Source organism: Ambystoma mexicanum, chromosome 2p, assembly GCF_040938575.1.
Source record: "Ambystoma mexicanum isolate Mex_15411 chromosome 2p, UKY_AmexF1_1, whole genome shotgun sequence".
NCBI classification, from domain to species: domain Eukaryota; kingdom Metazoa; phylum Chordata; class Amphibia; order Caudata; family Ambystomatidae; genus Ambystoma; species Ambystoma mexicanum.
The window spans coordinates 579,129,117-579,147,730 of NC_090923.1; the positions used below are offsets into that span (position 1 = coordinate 579,129,117).

The 18,614-nt window shown below is 42.5% G+C and overlaps 1 protein-coding gene across 2 annotated transcripts in view; it reads left to right on the forward strand.

The window, feature by feature from the left end:
- The window catches only part of LOC138566575 (galactosylgalactosylxylosylprotein 3-beta-glucuronosyltransferase 1-like), a 621,134-nt gene extending 603,848 nt beyond the window's left edge, over nucleotides 1-17,286 (forward strand). For both annotated transcript variants that reach the window (XM_069644074.1, XM_069644075.1), the window contains one exon: nucleotides 17,179-17,286. In XM_069644074.1, the coding sequence (XP_069500175.1) occupies nucleotides 17,179-17,259 (81 nt within the window). In that variant the 3' untranslated portion in view covers nucleotides 17,260-17,286. The remainder of the gene's footprint in view (nucleotides 1-17,178) is intronic.
- The last annotated feature ends 1,328 nt before the right edge of the window (nucleotides 17,287-18,614 follow it).

The window sequence follows — 18,614 nt, forward strand, 5'->3', positions numbered from 1 at the left end:
GGACATGTGCAGGGTAGTCCCCTGTGGTGTGGGACGCCTGCAGGGGCCGTGGAGGGAGTAGAGGGAACACCTGGGAGGACCCACACGTGCAATTCACGTGTGGTGCTCCCCGCACACCCCTAGAATACACGTACCCTGATAGAATTGCGTGTGTTACTTCCCACGCACACCTGATGTACACGTACCCAGGACAATCGCGTGTGAAACTTCCCGAGAACCACTGAAATACACGTTCCCCGCTTGGCGTTTGCTGTTTGGCAGCCCTGTGAACTGGTCCAGGGTTAGCGCAGCCCTTTGCGATGATTTGGGAATTTTTAAGGCTTTTCCTTTCGCGAGGGCGCTCTTGGGGGTGTAACTGGTGCTGCTGCAGGGTCGCTGCGCCACTCTGCGTCACGGCTGGTTTCAGAGGCTAAAATCCATGAATACGCTGTGCGATGAAAAGGATTTTTTCGCACGCTGCTGGCGCAGTGTATCGCACGGGGACACTGTGCGCCAGCCGCGTGCGCCACTTTTGTGCAAATTTCTATGAATTACCCTCTTTGTGTGTTTGGAATGAATATTGAGAACAAGTGCACTGTCATCTAGTAAATCTCCAAAGAAAGCCAAAACGTTGTAGATAAGGGGGTTTTCCAGAACTGGTTTAGGCTTGGTGCTCAAAGTCTTCACTGATTTTCTTTGAATGATTTTGGTGAATCAGTTGACAGTTGATATCTTGTTCAACCATTAGGCGAGCACCTCCCATATAATGCCCCTGACAAACAATCCAACCCTCAATTTTAGGGGCAAGAGACAGGTTCATTTTGGAACTCATTATTTGTTTTATTTAGATACAATCAATGTGAAGGTGCTCTCTAAGTCTATGCAGGGGATGTCATTACAGTATTACACAATCACAGGTAACTTATCTACAAAAAAGATAAAAATGTCCTGCCTGCATAAATCACGCTATTAATCACACACATGCATTCATTTACATTATCAAATCTTTTCATGTTTAATTCTGTTCCCAACGAACGTGGACGACTAACGGAATACGGCAGCACACCAGGCAGTCTCTAGTCCATGAGCTCCGGGTCACACTGTGAGTGTAATTTTGCTTCCTGGGGAGGGAAAGAAACAGAAGCCCACAGCAGTCCGGGTCGGCAACAAACTGGCATAGACGGGTCAAGACGTGAAGCAAGGCAGGTCAGTGTAAATGGTCCGGGTCGGCAACACGCTGGAGTAGAAAGGTCAAGACGTGAAGCAAGGCAGTTCAGTGTAAGCGGTCCGGGTCAGCAACAGGCTGGCGTAGACAGGTCAAGACGTGAAAATTGCAGCAATGTACAGACAAGTGGGGAACCAGAGCAAGTCCAAAACACAGTCCTGGGTTCAGTAAAAGGGAATCAGGCAAGAAAGAACTCAGAAAGCAAGAAACTAGGCACACTTCAGAATCAGAAACAGTGAACCGAAAACGTGGAGGTAACTAAATACCCCGATCATGTGATGTACGTAACCTGGTTCTCTTAGTATGGAGCGGATGCTGCAATCTCCATGGCAACCGCCAGCTTCGTAACTTGTCGGTTTAGCTTCACACCGGCCTGTGTTTGGCAGGGTTTGAGAACTGACTTTAGCGAAACCTCATTTGGTAACGAAAACTCAGCGTTGCTTAGGGGAATTGGAAACCCCTTTATGACCCCTTGTAGCAGATCTGGAAGTCCCTGTACTTGAAATCCTAACAGGCAGCTTCTGCCTTACAGACACTCAGAAAGAAGCAGAAGAGCCCAGTAGGAGCAGTGAGAGCAGAGAATCCGAACAAAGGCGATGAGATGGGAAGAGTCACCAAGCATTTGCTACAGGCTTGCCGCGAGAGAAAAGTAGCATGTAAGTTTGAGCCAGTGAGTCCAAGAAAGGGAAGCAGGGACACCATGCCATATTGGCAATCAAGCCAAAAGCAAATAACTGCAAAGCAAGCAAATTAACTATATCAGAGAGAAAGAAGCTGTGTGCATGTATTTGATGGGGAAAACAGAACGGAAGCAAGAAACTTTCAAAGTGAGGCATGTATCCAATATATATGTGAGAAAAGCCCAGGAAAGGTAGTATACTAGACATATGTAGTGTCAAATAATGCAAACATAAGAACATCTTGCCTTTGGGAGTGTGTGTAGAACCCATACAAGAAAAGCCCTGGCAGGACAGTATATCAGGCAGTTGCAAGAGAGTGCATTTGAGAAAGTCCTGGCAAGAGAGTATACCAGGCAGTTGCAAGAGAGTGTATTTGAGAAAGCCCTGGCACGAGAGTATGCCAGGTAGTTGCAAGTGAATGCATTTGAGAAAAGCTCTGGCAGGAAAGCACACCAGGTAAGGACCAATTGAAGAGTGTATATGGAACACACTATGCAACAAGCTTCCACAGAAGGATGAATCAGGACTAATAAAGAGGCTGTGTGAAACCAAAAGAAAGAGGGGTGAAAACCTGGTAGGAGAGTACACCAAGTTTTCTGACAAGAAAAAGCCAAAGAGCTAAGTTGTTTTGTGTACCAATTGTGTTGTGGAACAAGAGCAACTCATGGACAAAGAGCAAAGTTGTTTTCTGTATCAATTGTATTGTGGAACAAGAGAAACTCAAAGACAATGAGCAAAGTTGTTTTATGTATCAGGTGTGTTGTGGAACAAGAGAAAATCAAGGACATTGTATCTTCAAATCTACAACAGAAGGAAGAGAAATCCAGGGGAAGGGCACCACCCTCTGGAATAAGGAACTCTAACCTTCGCCAACGTTTATGTTGGAGCTTTGCCTTTTCCTTTTTGAACATTTATAAACCACTTAAGACCAAATACATTTCCCTTTCCACCGTAGAGTTTATTTTGTTAGAATGTGAGGGACAGGATAGTAGTTTGGACATGGGGCATGTTTTGCTTTGGACATTCTGACAATCGACAGATCCTTAGTTTTGTTTTCAGGTACGGAAACACCTCTAGTGCAGGGACAGAAAGGGATTTCCCCACCCCTTTTGTACTTTTGACCAAAACCATGAGCACCTTGGGTCCGACTCCCATTCCTCGTTTATCACACCACTCTGTATATTTTGCATGCACACTACCCTGTGGCCACACTAAGACCATTGGCAAACTGGAAAGTGGGACAACAAATGTGTGAGGTCTTTGGTTATGAGCATCTTCTCTGAGGCGTAGGGAGAAAATGGTCCTTCTTACAAAGCTACAAATAAAGTCTTTGTGTTTTCATAGGGCACATGTAGAAATCCTCCATTTGCTTAATAGAGGGAGAAGAGAGAGAAGCAGCGGGGACGATTTCAGACGGTAAGGTAGATCTGCTTGATCCAGTGTCTACACTGTGCAAATGGACCTTCTTGGTCTAGGGGAATTAAAAGGATTCAAGGTGGGTTTACTATCACACAGGTCTTCCTAATAGGAATATTCCCTTGGAACAGTGGTATGCTGTTCACTGAGGGAAAAAGAGATGCATTCATTTTGGGAAACAGAGAGGCATGTGGGGAAGGAGATGAGGATCTCCTATTAGGACATTCAAAATTCCTATTGGTCTATTAGGACATTCAACATTCCAGTGCCCCTCCTGCTCTCAATAATTGCAGGTAGTATGGCTAATTAGTGCGGTTCCCCAATACATATTCACCATCTTCCCTCTTGCTGCTCCTCCCTGCTCTTGCAAATTTTTCCTGCCAATGCCGCTTCCTCATCCTTGAAAACATTGCAATTGTAATGCTATGAGTTTAGCCTCTGTATTACACAGACAATTTTTAACTCGTGCTATGTTTTCCATTGAAACCTGAATAAATGCAGCTGTGATTTCCTCCTCTGCATTACTTGTGGGCATATTAATACCAGAATGTTTCACAAATGCAACCTTCAGTCTGTCTAAGAAATCCCGGAAGATTTAACTTTTCAATTCAATTCTCTTTTCAGTTGTTCATGTTTGCCCAATCACTTTTGATCAGGCAAACCTCAGCATATGCTGCAATAAATCATTTCTTGTAGTGCTTAAAGGCGCACCCATAGCTGGGTCAGTTGTTGTCCAAATGTTTTTCTCAATTAAATGCTGTCATGCTTCAGCTTGCAAAATAAGCAGATTCACATCTGCACAAGACGGTTTACAGCTTTGTATGACTGTTAGTGCCTCTTTTATGAACCTTTATTTGATCTTCATCTTACTTTTGGAAGGAAGAATCCCTGGTCCATAGAGCATACTATTGAGATTGAGACCACATGCTAGGTAAGTGGATTAGGTTACTTTATTTAGGATTAGCCGGAGCAAGCAACAGGGAGATAGCCCAGCTCAGCTCCAACAACTGTCTGGTTCCAGAACTTGGATAGGTTCTGGAAACCTATCAAATACAAACAAGAAGTGACAAACACAACACATCTCCCTCCTTATAACGAAACCAATAACATCACTCTGATCAGCACATTAATCGCAATAAAAGTCTTTGAATCTGATTGGCATCTTTTTGATCCTTCCTTTTTGTTGGTCAATAATCTCAACAAGCACAACATATACCTTATTACCAAATCCTTATTAGCGAATGCCTGGTCCATAGAGCATACCCAATTACCAAATATGTCCCACCATCAAAAGGTCTTGTCAAATGTATCAATGGGGCTTGGAGCTGGGGCCATCCTGTCTTCCAGCTATAGTGGTGACAGAGTCAAAGGAAGGTGTCACAGGAAGTTGAATACCTTTTTCCCCCATGGGGTTAGGCTAGGGATTGGATGATTATGAAGCTGTAAAACAGGTTGCTGATGCAGTTCAGGTTGTTGAGGGAGGGTACCTTGTCAGGTGGTGTCCCAATATTGCAGACAATTATGATAATAACTTCTGCCATTTTTTCTTGATTGTTTTCTTTAACCAACTGGGGATGCTGGTCCGATAGCACAGCGAGTCGCGCACTCACTTTGACATCTGTGCAGAGGCTACTGACGCAGGTTCGAATCCCGGCAGGGCCAAACTCAGCCTTTCATCCTTCCGAGGTCGATGAGTACCACACACCGTGGGTAATAATAAGCAGCGCTCAGATACCTGAGGGTTTGCAGCGCTATACAAATGCTAAATTATTATTATTATTATTATTATTATTATTATTATTATTATGACATAAAGCAACTGCTGAAGTTGAAGAGTAGTTTGTATTTGCATTAATTGTTAGTGTTTTATCCAAAACGCTTTAAAAGGAGATAAAAACAACAGAGGTAAAAAATAAATGTTATAACGGCCAATATCAAATGGCAGAGTATGATATGATATGATACGATATTTTATTTATAGAGTAGGAATCAGAAATTAAGAATTAGACTTGGAAGAGCGGAGAGGAGTTTTCAGGCCAGGTGAAAGACGTGAAGAGAAGAGGAAGAATGAATGGATAGTAGCAAATAGTTCAATGCTTTGGGCCAACAGTTGAAAAGACCGGAAACAAGAAGAAGTGCAGGGAAGTTTGGGTACAGTGAGGAGAAACAGTGATTGGCAGAACAAGGAGCAAAGATGTGAATAGAAAGTGGCCAGAGAAGGTAAGTAGGAAAGGGCGAGACCATATAGGCGTTTGAAAACAATACAAAGGAAGTGAACAATTAGTCAGGAATCAAACAGGCAGCCAGAAGTTGAAATCGGGGGCAGAGGGGTAACAGAAGAGCAAGGAGGAAGATGAAAAAAAGACGTATGGCAGAATTGTAAACGGAGAAAAGAGGGCGGGATGGGAAGAAGGAAGGCCAAGTAAAAAGGGGTGGCAAAAGATCGGCAAGTAAATAAGAGGTTTCATAGCAGGGGAAATAGAGATAGGGACAAGCATGACTTAGATTGTAAAGGTGAAAATTAAATGAGTGACATGCGAAGCAAACAAAGTAATGGATACAAAATAACACTGAAGTTAGGGACAGAAGAAGAGAAGGGAAGAATAGCGATAGGAAAGAATAGAAGCGGGACGCGAGAGGGTATCAAAAGAAGAAGGGAAAATAGAATTTCAGTCTTTTTTTAATTTTATTTTTGGATTTGTAGAGCGCACTGAAGCCCACAGGCATCAAGGCGCTATAAAGGATACTTAAGAAGGCAGGCTTGTGGGTTACAATAAGCGACCCAGTAAAAAAAAAGCTTACAGACAGTTGCTTACAATGTTGGTTACAGAATACAGTATTCTACATCACATGGTATGGGAGGCATTCAGGTGAAGAAAGTGGAAAAACATCCAAGACTGGATGGGCAGAAAATAAAATGAAACGGAGGAATGAAGCAAGTCAGAGAAGGAAGAAAAAGAGCAGAAGATTTGGCTGCCGTCTGTGCAGAAGTGATAAGAAAAGCTAAATGAGTGAATTAGTGCTCCTAGAGCTACAGTGTAAAGGATGAACAAAAGTGGCCCGAGTCAAGACCCTTGGGGAAACTGTAAAGTGGACGATGAGGAGAAGACATGTGGTCAACTGAGTAGGATCATTCAAAAATATATGAGTGGAGCCATGGTAGTACCAAGCTGGACAAACAAAGAGAGGAGAAAGAAAATAGCAGAGTCAGGCTATCCACAGTAATGAGTATAGAAGAAATGTTGTTACAGCAAGCAGAAAGGAGAGTGCCAGCAGTGACCTGAAGAAGCATAGACTCTGTACAATGTGAGGGACTGCAGCCAGATTATAGAGGAGAGAGAAGCGAGTGAGAATTGTGAAAAGATGGTACCTGTGTATAAACAACTATTCCAAGAAGTGTGGAGCGAAATGGAAGTAGGAAGATGAGGTGGAAATTGGAAAGGAGGGAAGATTCAAGGGAAGGCTTCTTCAAGATGGGAATAAAGATGGAATGATTGAAAGAAGACGGGAAAAAAGATGAGACAATGGAAAGATTGAACAGATAGGAAAGATATGGAAGCAACTGAAGTAAAATAACAGAGATGGTGGAGGATGGGGATGGGATTGAGAAGCGGCAGTGGGATGGGCATGAGCAAGATATTGAGCAGTGTCAACATCAGTAAGAGGAGAAAAAGAAGACAGATGAGGCAGAGGGGAAGAAGGTGAGGGGGAATGGATAATGACAGATGATAGTAGAGTAGAAAATGTGTTGTTCAAGTAGCCAGCCAAATCTGTAGAGGAGAGAGAAGGGGAAAAAGAGGGACCATGGGTGCAAGGGGCAAGAATGAGGAGCTGAAAAAGACAGGGTGTGTGGTGAGAGAGTAAGAATAGAAAAGTAATGTTTTTTCAGAATGTAGTAAAGTATCAGAATGCATAAAGAGTTGAAAGAGCCAGACGATCACAGAAGGAATGAGATTTGATGAAGCAACATTTGGTATTATGAAGTAGAGAGCGGAGTGTCAGAAGAGAGTGAGTTAACCAGGGTTGAGGAGGTTTATGTGAAGGAATGGGTGAGATTGATATTGAGATCTGAAGAAAGATAAGAAAAAAGTGGTCAGGTCTGGTAAAGAAGTACCGATTGTAGGATGAAAGGAAAAGGGGTCAAATAACCAATGGTCACAGAAATGCGGTATGGGGAGAGGAATGGGAAGACAAGGAGGGGAGGGAGGGAAAAGTGCTAGGATGGAGTGATCAGGTGAATATGAGGCATGATCCCTAACAGGCATGTCAACAGCAAAGAGGTTACTATGAGGCCAAGCACAGAACCTGAGTTAGGGGAAGAAGGGGAAGGGATTTGAATGAATTGAACATAATTGATAAGGGGTGGAAGAGGGAGAGAAGAATAAGTAGAAGTAAGATGAAGATTATGGTCACCAAGAAGCCAAAATGGGTCAGAAGAAATGAGAGTATTGAGATCATCAGAGAAAGTAAAAAGTAGTTGCCCCCTTCTGTTATGAAGTTAAAACTTGACCAGCTCTTAGACTCTTCAAACCACTTCAAACCAATCAATCTAGGCTCCCTATTGGTCTTGACTTATCTTCCATTTTCTTTTCATTAAAGCCTGTTTTAAAATACCCAGTTTTGTTTCTACAATAGGGACCTTCCATTGGGAGTTGCATTTGGCAATCACCCGATGTAAGGGAATTCCTGTCACAAGAATACTTGGCAGTTTTGCTGTTATAATGCATATGTACATTATGTGCTGAAGTGCTCTATTCTGGAATTTTCAGTTTATACAAATAGATTATCCCTCAAATCTCTAGTATTTCAGTATAATGTTACAGATTGATAATAATGTATGGTCCCAAGTATGCATTTTAACAGACTATAGTACTGACATTGTGCACATTTATTTCCACTCAGACCTGGACTGAGTTCTTTTATAGTTTCATATAAAACATGAATCTTACCACTCCACTGCGTCTGGCTCCTGCTGCTGTATAGCATATCTAAGGAGAGCCCAACATTATGCACGAGAAATTCTCCAAATTCTCAAGTAGACATTTCAAAAAGTATCTTATATATCAGATATGGTGCAAGGTGCTTCAGAGCGTAGCCGTCTGCTCTCCTGCTGTTGCCTCACTAGGCATTGACATCCAGCATCATAGCACCAAAATATGGAAGCAGACAAACTCCCAGCTGTGATTGTGGTGTGCAACAGGTACAGAGTCAGTTTATTTTCATTGAAATCCAAGCAAACAATCCAACAGAGTATCCCCATAAAAAAAGAAATGAGCCCTGAGTGAACACAATAGATCCCTTTATGTTTTTCCCTGAACACTAAAGAACAAGGAGTTCTTACTCCTTCTTGCTCATTACTTCAGGAAGATAGAGATTCTCATTACCTTTTATTTGTAGCAATTTATGAAGATTGTTGAGTCTCCGGCATTAATATCTCTGCTTCCAACTTGGTTCTAACTTTATATAATCTTGCTATTTGCTAACCACGTGACATGTTCCATCCTATTTAATCTCTGCAGTGCCTTATGGGCTCCGCAGATTACTATATTACAATGCCTTTTGGGTGCGACTGCTTCTGAATGCCACAGCTTGCTCATATATGTTTCCTAGTTCCAACAAACATGGCTATAATTGTATTACATTTTTAACTGAATTGTCAGAACAATACTTTGAACCAAATATTTGATTTCACTTGACATCATTTTGAAAGACGACATACTTAACAGCTGCCAGCTGCCATGGTAAACTGTTAGAAAAGGGGTTAGAAAGTAAATGCAAGCAGCTGATTCTAGCACAGTTTGACTTCTCCAAGACAAAAAACATGGTTGCCTATGAAGAAAAAGTCTTACAATTCTTTGGACACGAGGCTGACGGTAAGTGGTTAATGGCACCGGTAAGGATGCCGGTGCCGTTAACTCCTTAATGCCACATTTCGAGGTCCCTTAGTGGATCCCACTAAGGCCGGCTGGTTTTACCAGCCGCCCTTAGCGGGAGCCGCTAGGGGTCCAGGGAGCTAATAACGGGTCTGCTATTTGCAGGCCCGTTATTAGATCCTTCCCCATTTCCATTGAGCCCTATAGAGCTCAAATTGGAATGGGGAATGGTTTTCAGAATGGGGATTTACCTGGTCCTCAAAGGTTGGAATGACCCGGTAAGTCCCCATTCTGAGAACCCGGACACGAGTTTGGAGGCAGCCATGGCACTAATAGAGCCATGGCTACTTCCAAACTCGTAATGACCCCCATTCTCTGTAAATCACTGTGCAACACATGTGCCATGGTATCTGTTATTAGTTCTAGGGATGAGAGATCCTAGTGACCACCTGTCATAACATAAGTACACATGACATTTCTTTCAGGTTGGGAAGATCATGCAAGAATTGTATTCAGCCAGGCTCAAGATTACAGTCAGTGTAGAGAAAAAGTCTTAGAAATATAGGAAGGCAGCTGGAGACTATTTTCAGTCACTGTGAACAAGTGTGCAGCACACGTCATCACATGGCGTCATCAAGTGGCTGCAAAAAACTAGGGATGAGAAATCTCAATGAGTGCCTCACTTAACATAAACACATAGGACATTTCTTGCCAGAGCGAAGGGAACACATCCAAGAACTGTGGAGATTACAGTCAATGGCTTTACATTGAAGCCCTTACATGTTGATTGCAAAGAGTGTGCTTTAGAATTCTTTGGGGTAGGCGTGTATACTATATTCAGTGGCTATACATTTGTGTGCCATGCCTTTGTGACAATGGCTTCTTTTGATCAATACGTGTTAGAATTCTTTGGAGACAGTGGATTTGATTCAGTGGCTGTAAATCACGGTTACATAATGTTTGTGAAGAAGAACATAGTTTTTGCTTGCATCGGAAAAGATTTGTAATTTTTTTGGATCAAAGAGAAGAGGAAATTGAGTGACTAACTAAATGGCCTCCCGTTTGATAGCAATGCCAGGCACTTGCTGCTTTAAGGAAACATTTTACAGTTCTTCTTAACAGAATGGGGCCATATTCAATGGCTGTTACTAAGTGGCCCATTCTTTTTATAATGAAACAAATAGTATTTGCATGTGGAGACAAATGAGCTCATTAGAAGTTCCCCGGTCTGGAAAGAATGCCGTCAAAAAATGCCAGTAATTCCAGCACCAGCATTTTTTTCAGAGTGAGGCAACACAATATTGCTGTTGGGGCACAGATCTACTGACAGGCCTGACTTGCCAGTAGATATGATCCTTACTGGCAAATAAGTGCCAGAATCACTGACATCAGTACTATCGGTTCCAGTGATTCTGGCAATCCCATCTCATGTATTCCTATCCGACTCCATAGAATGAGAATTTACCAGCGTTTCCACCGCCTTAATATCCCGGTAACACCCAGATATTGGCTGAAGGAAAGCGTAGGGGTCAAGAGATTATGTTTAGTGACTGCAATCATTTCTCTAATGAGAGAAAATACTTGCTGCAGAGAATAGAAATCACATTCTTTGGTGGGAATAAGTGGCTGTAAATCGGTGCACAACTTTAATGCCATCATCTAGTGGCCACTGGTACTCAGGAGGAGAAAGTCTCAGCAATCACCTAGTTTGACATAAACAAAGGTGACATTTCTTGTCAGATTGAGGTGAGAAACATCCAAAAAAGGTTTGGAGGGAGGAAGGAGATTACATCAGTTGCTGCATGGGAGTGTGCAATCCTGATGTAGTAAGAGAAAACATATACTACTTGCACATTTATTTTGTATTTTTTCATTTTGGGTATTTATTGATTGCAGATCTACCTTTGAGAAACATCATAGAGCTATACATCCAACGTTAAGGGGAAAGGTTAAGAGAAGGCTATGCTTCATTACAGGTAAGCAACAAGAGCAGTAATTAGGGGTTAGGTGGGGTCAGTGGAGGATGGAGTGGAGCAGTTAAAGTGCATGAAGAAAGTGCTTTGCAAAGAAGAGTGTCTTGAGAAGATCTATGAATAGCATGGAGTCTATGTGAGTCTAATGCTGATGGGCACATGGTTCTACAGTCTGGAGCCATAGATCAAAAGAACTTGTTTCCTGGGTTTGCCTCTTTGCATTTTTGCAGACCTAATCCGACCATGTTCTGGAATCTTGTAGAGTGTTGGCCGCCAGAGATGGTGATCTTGTCAGCCAGTTTGCATGGAGTGGTAAAAGTGGTAGCTTTGTAAATGATGCAGCTGGTCTTTAAGGCTTTTGCCTCATTACGACCCAGGCGGTAAGTTACCGCCTGGGCTGTGACTTTCGTTTCATGACTACGTTTACGCCATGGTGGTTGGCGGACTTACCGCCCCATTCCGACCTTGGCGGGGCGGTAAATCCCCAATCCCCATTTACCCTTCCCCATTCCCATTTTTGCCCCATAGGGCATAATGGGAGTGGGGAAGGCGTTAATTACGCCACCGTAAATTACGGTGGCGTAATTAACTCCATGGTCCCTTAGTGCCATGGATTTTAACACCTGCTAAAAGCAGGTGTTAAGTCCGCCATGGCGCTAAGGGACCTCGTACTCAGGCGGTAAGGGTTGGCGCTGTTAACGCCGCCGTAAAACCCTTACCGCCTGAGTCGTAATGAGGTGTGTGTTTGTATGAGCAACTAATGTAGTTTCACTAAAGAGGGCACAAATACAATGGTTTGGAATTCTTTAGATGCATAGGTAGGTTGTATTCTGTTTTCAAAGGCTGTTACTGACTCTGTTTTTTAGAGACAAAAGGGCCTGATTCATGTAAGTGTTTTGTAATGGAGCACTCCCATGAGAAAATGTTCCATGAATCATGCCCAAAATATGCATTGCTTTCCTGAGTAAAAGTCTTAGAATTCTTTGGAAACGGATGGAGAATATATGTCTTGGGTGTAGAACAGAGCAACATCTTTTTTTTTGTGAAAGTGATCACCTTGCATGATTGCGGAGAAGAATAGTTTGGAGCCATGTAGGGTATTACATTCAGTAGATCTAACTAGGTGTGCCAGGTTCATTTTGAAAATGATTTACTTAGCCATCATTCGTAAGAAGTGTTAGTATTCTTTAGAAGCAGAATGAGCTTGTCTTAGCTGTAAATCAATATGCCATTTTTTTAACAGAGAAAGAAAACATTGGATTACTATTTGTTGGTAGCTGCGTCGTGCATGAGGGAGGTCAGGACTGTGCGTGGCAAATCAAAGGCACCACAGCACTCAGCATCATCTGCTATGCAAGATCTGTTGAGGAAGGGATCCTGGTCTCCAGCGCAATCCATTTCCAGGGAGTTTGAGAATAATGATGATAATGAGCTTCATACATATTAAGGCCCTTCCAATTCCAGGCAGAAGCCGTACATGATCCTGGAAACCACTGACAAAAAGGAGAAGGCAAATTCACAAGGGGGGTCCTGGGAGTCCCTCTGCCAGACATTAGTCCTGGTGACGAGAGACTTACACTGGCCTCATTACACGGTAGGCGGTAAGGGTTTACCGGTACCGGTATTTTACCGGTAACGGTAAATCCTTACCGCCTTACTACGAGGTCCCTTTGCGGGTTGGGGAATTTAACGCCTGCTTTTTGCAGGTGTTAAAAACCAATCCGCAAAGGGACCCATGGAGCTAATTACGGTACCGCAATTTGCGGTGCCGTACTTAGCGCCTTCCCCATTCCCATTATGCCCTATGGGGCAAAAATGGGAGTGGGGAAGGGCAATGGTGGAAGGGGGAATTACTGCCCTGCCAACCCTGGAATGGGGCGGTAATTCCCCTTTCCACCAAGGCGGTGCCGGTATTTTACCGGCATGAACCATGGCGCTAATAGCGCCATAGTTCTCCGCCTACCGTGTAATGAGGCCCAGAGTCTTTAGCTCACTATCTTTCACAGAGAAGAAATATCCCAAACATATCCGTATTTTTCCTGCCCTCGGGCAGTCCAGCACCGAAATGCTAGGCAATTCTCCTCTGAACAAGAGTACCAACAGCATCCCCAGACTCGTGTTTCAGTCTGGTTGGACCTCATCAGTAGGAAGGAGAAGGCAATTCATGAGTTTCATAGATGAGATGGAAAGACAATTCTGCTCCTCTACCTGTGTTCAGTCTATTTCAAGTACAACCTGTAAGAACTGGAAGGGTAAAATATCTGTGTGTGGTATCCAAGCCATTAACACCCACCTCCACCACTTCCTTTGCATCAGACGAGCATAGCAGGCTGTGTCTTAGCCCAGCATGAACATCAGAACTGTGGAATCTTATCAACAAGGTCACAGATCACCAATCTTCTGCTACCTTCACTCTGTGCAAGAAACTGTGTGCTAGGCTGGGCCTGCGACCAAGTTGACTAGATCAAAAAGTTTAAAATGTGTTGCCATGCATTCAAATTGTGTGATTTCATCATTGTCTATGTGGGAGTACTCACCTGTCGCATTGTAAGTGTCTTTGTCAAACATCTTTAGTGTTTAGAGAGACCCAGTTCAGCCTCTTTCCTGATTCTTTAGGAATTACCTTAGTAGTTGTTGACCAGCTTTCAACCAATGAGCTTGCAGCATATAGATCATACACACCATGTGTATTTGCTTGCTTGTCTGTGCTAATTGTTTTTAGGAATTGTTTGAGTATTGGTATTATGTATATGTACTGTTTATGACATTAGTGAAAAGTTCAAATTGCACTAAAGTACAATAAAAAATAAAAATAAAAATAAAAATAAAAATAATAATAATAATAAAAATAATAATAATAAAAAACACCTGTCTTATTTCCAAACAAAAAATAATCGTGTTAGAGAGTGAGGGCACTGCAAGAGTGGTATGAGCGTAGGGTCAGGACACCAGAGTCAAATCTGAGAACCCTAGACCCTAGGGTACACATATGCACGCTGCCTTTTTGCTCTGCGCTTTTGCACTCCCCTGGCCAAAGTGAGTTTTCACTCCCTGGCATGCTCGGATAGAAAGCAGCACTCACACATACAATTAAACCCTCCTCGACAGGCAAGCTTGTCAGGAAAGGTTTAATTTCAATTGTGAACACTGCTTACCATGCGCTCATTGCAAACAGTGTTCACATTTACAATTAAACCCTTCACTACTTGATTGCATGTCAGGAAGAGTTCAATTGGATCTCTAGCATTTGCGCCGTCTTAGAAATTCATGCAGGCACACATGCTGGAACATTTGTATGGCGGAGACAATGGGAAGCAGCGGAAACGCAAGTTGAGTTCCACCCCTCCTCTCCGCCATACAAATCAGTGAATGTGAGCCGTAACATGAATGAATGCTGTAAAGGTCTTATGCTAGACTTTTACGTCATCCATTTGTATTATATGTCCATAGAACTTGAGCCCCTAAGTGTTCACGGCGTATCTCCATCATGGCAATGGCCTCCATGGATTAGGGTGTAGGGTCTATGTGACAGCCATTATGGTTTCTATTTTCTTTTCCAAGTTAAAAAACAGCAAAATTAACGTTACCGAACATGAACAGAAAATGTATTAGCATTCCGGTATAACATGCCAGGTTACAATAAACCCCACAGTGGGGGGCATAACCCACTTCAGGTAAATCCCTGGGGATATTTATAAGGCCCTTGCTTTGCTTTGGCCTGTAACTTACACCCCAGGCATTACCTGACTTGGTAATGCCCCCTCAGCACAAGGTTTATTGCTGAAATATTAACACGTATAATTGGGCTCTTTAACATAATTTTGTTTTTGGGTGTGCACAACATGAATAGCAAATATTAATGTTCTTGTAAACTGTAACTTCGTGTGGCCCACGTCACCTGAAAAAGGTAGGAGCAAAGGATGTAGAGTCTTGCTAGTGTGTCTGGCCAGCCTCTGTGCTATGCCCACATCCTTGCCCTTTTTTCCTCCTTTTTCCTAATGGTTACGGTGCCATTGCTAGCTTGCAGGAGATGAGTGTAGGCCCTGATGCTTTGACTGCAGACTTCTTACATCCAACTGGGACCTTTCTGCTCCCACACTGATATATCTGTCAGGGGTTGTGCAGTGAGATGCCTTGTGCCTCTCAAGATAGATATTGACATGCCAGTAGCCAATTAGAATCCATGGTTTTAGTATCTACTATTGCACTGGTTAGAAATCATATTACTTGTCAGATAAATCAGTTAAACGCTCAATTCTGTGATCATCGATCTGGGATTGACATAGGACGAGAACTTTTTGAGCAGCTTATAACTTCACTCCCCCTGGATGAATCCTCACCAAACTTTGCAGTAAAAGTATATGGCCCATGCTGTATTGCAAAGTTTGGTGTGGTTTGGTCCAGGGGGGGCAAAGTTATAGAGGGGGGTCCCAAAATTAATTTTTTTCCCATAGACATAATGGGAAAAAATGTCTGTCATGTCTACAGTTCAAACCGCTGGACGGATTTTCACCAAATTTGCGGCAGGAGTGGCGGTTTGGTCCCAAAAGTGTGCTTTTGTTAATTTGGTGTAAATCCGTCCAGTAGTTTGGTTTTTTTAAACGACCAAAACATAAGGCAAAGAAATGAGTTATATCTATGTCCGCTCTGCGGACTCACTTCCCTGTTCGGTCAGCGGACTGGCCTCTGATTGGCCAGAAAAATTCATTGACATAAGTGTGGTCCCTGGCCATCGGGACGCGGCCGCTGATTGGGTGGTGGGAAAATGTGAAATGCGTCGGTTTACCTGAAACGTCCACCATCTTGGATTCGCTGACTTTTTTGAGGTCCGCGGACAGCACGGTGAAAACATAAAGAAAAGCAACATTGCACTTGTCAAACTCAGAAAACAATTTCTGGGGAGGTGGGGGGATGAGGATTGGATGGGATATGGCCATAAGAAGCCAAAACCGGGTTGTTTCACCCCCCCGACAGACCGCGGACACTTCAGATGTCCTAGGACATCTGTACCTATTTCTCCATTACAGGGTTGGGGAAAAGAAGTTTTTTGATGGTTTATAACATTTGCGCCACTCAATGAAACTGCATGTAATTTTGCAATTTCATTCTAGAACTATTCCTGAATGGTTTTGCAAAGTTTTGTGGGATTCTGTCAAGAGGGGGCAAAATTACAGTCCCAAAATATTGTAAATGCATATAAATGTGGTGTCATTTGACGAATCTGCACAACATTTGGCAAAATGATTTTGAATCTAGATATAAATGGTTTTCTAAAATGGTGTTCCGCTTTGGGAACCAGGGGTGCTAATGGCCTTTATCCCGCATTTCAGCGGCTGCAATAATTTTGCAATTTCATTCTAGAACTATTCCTGAATGGTTTTGCAAAGTTTTGTGGGATTCTGTCAAGAGGGGCAACATTAGAGGGGGGGGGGGTCCCAAAATATTGTAAAGGCATATAAATGTGGTGTTATTTGACGAATCTGCACAACATTTGGCAAAATGATTTTGAATCTAGATATAAATGGTTTTCTAAAATGGTGTTCCGCTTTGGGAACCAGGGGTGCTAATGGCTTTTATCCCCCATTTCAGCGGCTGTGATGTCATCTTTGATGTCCTGGGTGTTAGTTTTATCAGTGCACGGTGGTGGCGCGAGTTATGGTTGCTTAGCTTACCTTAACGGCGAATTTCTGAGGTTTTTCGGTTTAACCTGTAACCATAACGTCCCTGTAACAATGTTTTTCCATTTAATTTCATAGGTCTTTATTAGTGCAACTTAAACATAACGTCCCCTTAACTGAGTTTTTTCACTGAATATATATATATACATAAGGGAACAAAAGACATAACGGCAGTATAAACAGAACGTTATTATTGATTATTGTCAGTATTTTTAATTTTTCTACATGAAAAATGTATAACACGTTTTGTTTAAAAATGTGTCTTCTTATTCAAATAAATTTGCTATTAGTATTTACAACTTAAAAGGCAGAAACATTTCCATTATTTCAAAACATACTTCTTTGATTTTACAGGTCTTGGTTTGGCATACAAAGACAATGAAACCAATTGCAAGGCATGATAATCGATACACTTCCTTGAACATGGAAATTTAAAGAAAGAAAAAGGAGACTATCAAACAAGGATTCAATGAACAGCTTGGAGGATATTGCTGAATTAAATATCTTGGACCAACAGACATATTTCAAACTCTTCCCAGAAGAAATTGAAAATAATATTTGAAAACGTTGGTCTGTCATTCTGGTGACTTAATCCAAGGTTTTCATTGTTTTTTGTTATGGTTGCAATGTATGGGAGAGGTTAGTTTGAAAAAAACTTTGCTCATGGCTGTCAGAAAGTCTATAGTTATGGCATGGAAGGAGGAAAGTGACCCACTGTTTATTTGTGTACATTGAAAGTCACAAACATCTCTTCAGAAGAGAGACTTGGAAGGTTGCTGCTTCTGGTCTCTGTCCAACTATGGTCTGTATATGAGAATTTAATTTAACCCACCATTGAATGGATACAGCTAAATCTGTATATTGGCTCACCATCTTACGTGGTCACGCTTTTCTGAAGACCCATTGCCACTTGAGGGTTACCTTGATGCTTTTGACACTTTTAATGTTGGAATTTGGTATGAACCAACAGTCAAACAGAGAAACTAAGTACCACATGGGTGTGGTGGCATGTATAACAGACAAAGTTACAGTTACTATTAGTACATGCTCTGAACAGTGCATATTGAGCAATTTTCTTGCTTGTTGTTTATGTTTGTTATTGGTTTTATTTATGTTTTTTAATGATCAGCTATTAGCAGTTCCAATGGCCATCTTGGATTGGTGACATCACTTCCTGTGGCCATTTTGATCCGTGACATTATATCCTGTGGCCATTTTGGATCAACCCCATCTCCACATGAAGGCCACCAGAGGCTCCTGGAAACACCAACTGGAAATAATTGCCACATTCTAGCAACACCAGGGACAATATCAGAGAGAGCAACTACTGATGGACTAGGCAATCAGGCGACAAGAGTGTGTGTCATCCGTTCTGAACTCCCTATGGGCGTACATCCAGTGGTGCCCCAGTTAAGGGTGGAACAGTGAAAGGCGCAGACAGCTGTTGACCAGCCTCTTTGCCTCTTCATCTATGAGTGTTTGCTTTTGTCTTTCTTCCGTTTGCACCTGTGAGTATCCCTAGCTTAATAATTACTGTACTGTCTTTCCACACTGTGCTACTCACCTATAATGCATTGACTGCTGCTCCTCCTGCAGCTCCTCTTCATATGCTTTCTCCAATCTGGCTACAACTGCTTCCTTTCCTATCCCTATTATAAAACTCAAAATTCACACTACTCCAACTCTCTGCCACCTCCTTCCAACAAACTTAGCCGACAAGCTAATCAATCCTCGCCTAACACCTAGCCACCTTGCTTCTGTTCTTTGAGACTCAACTTCTGTACTCTTCC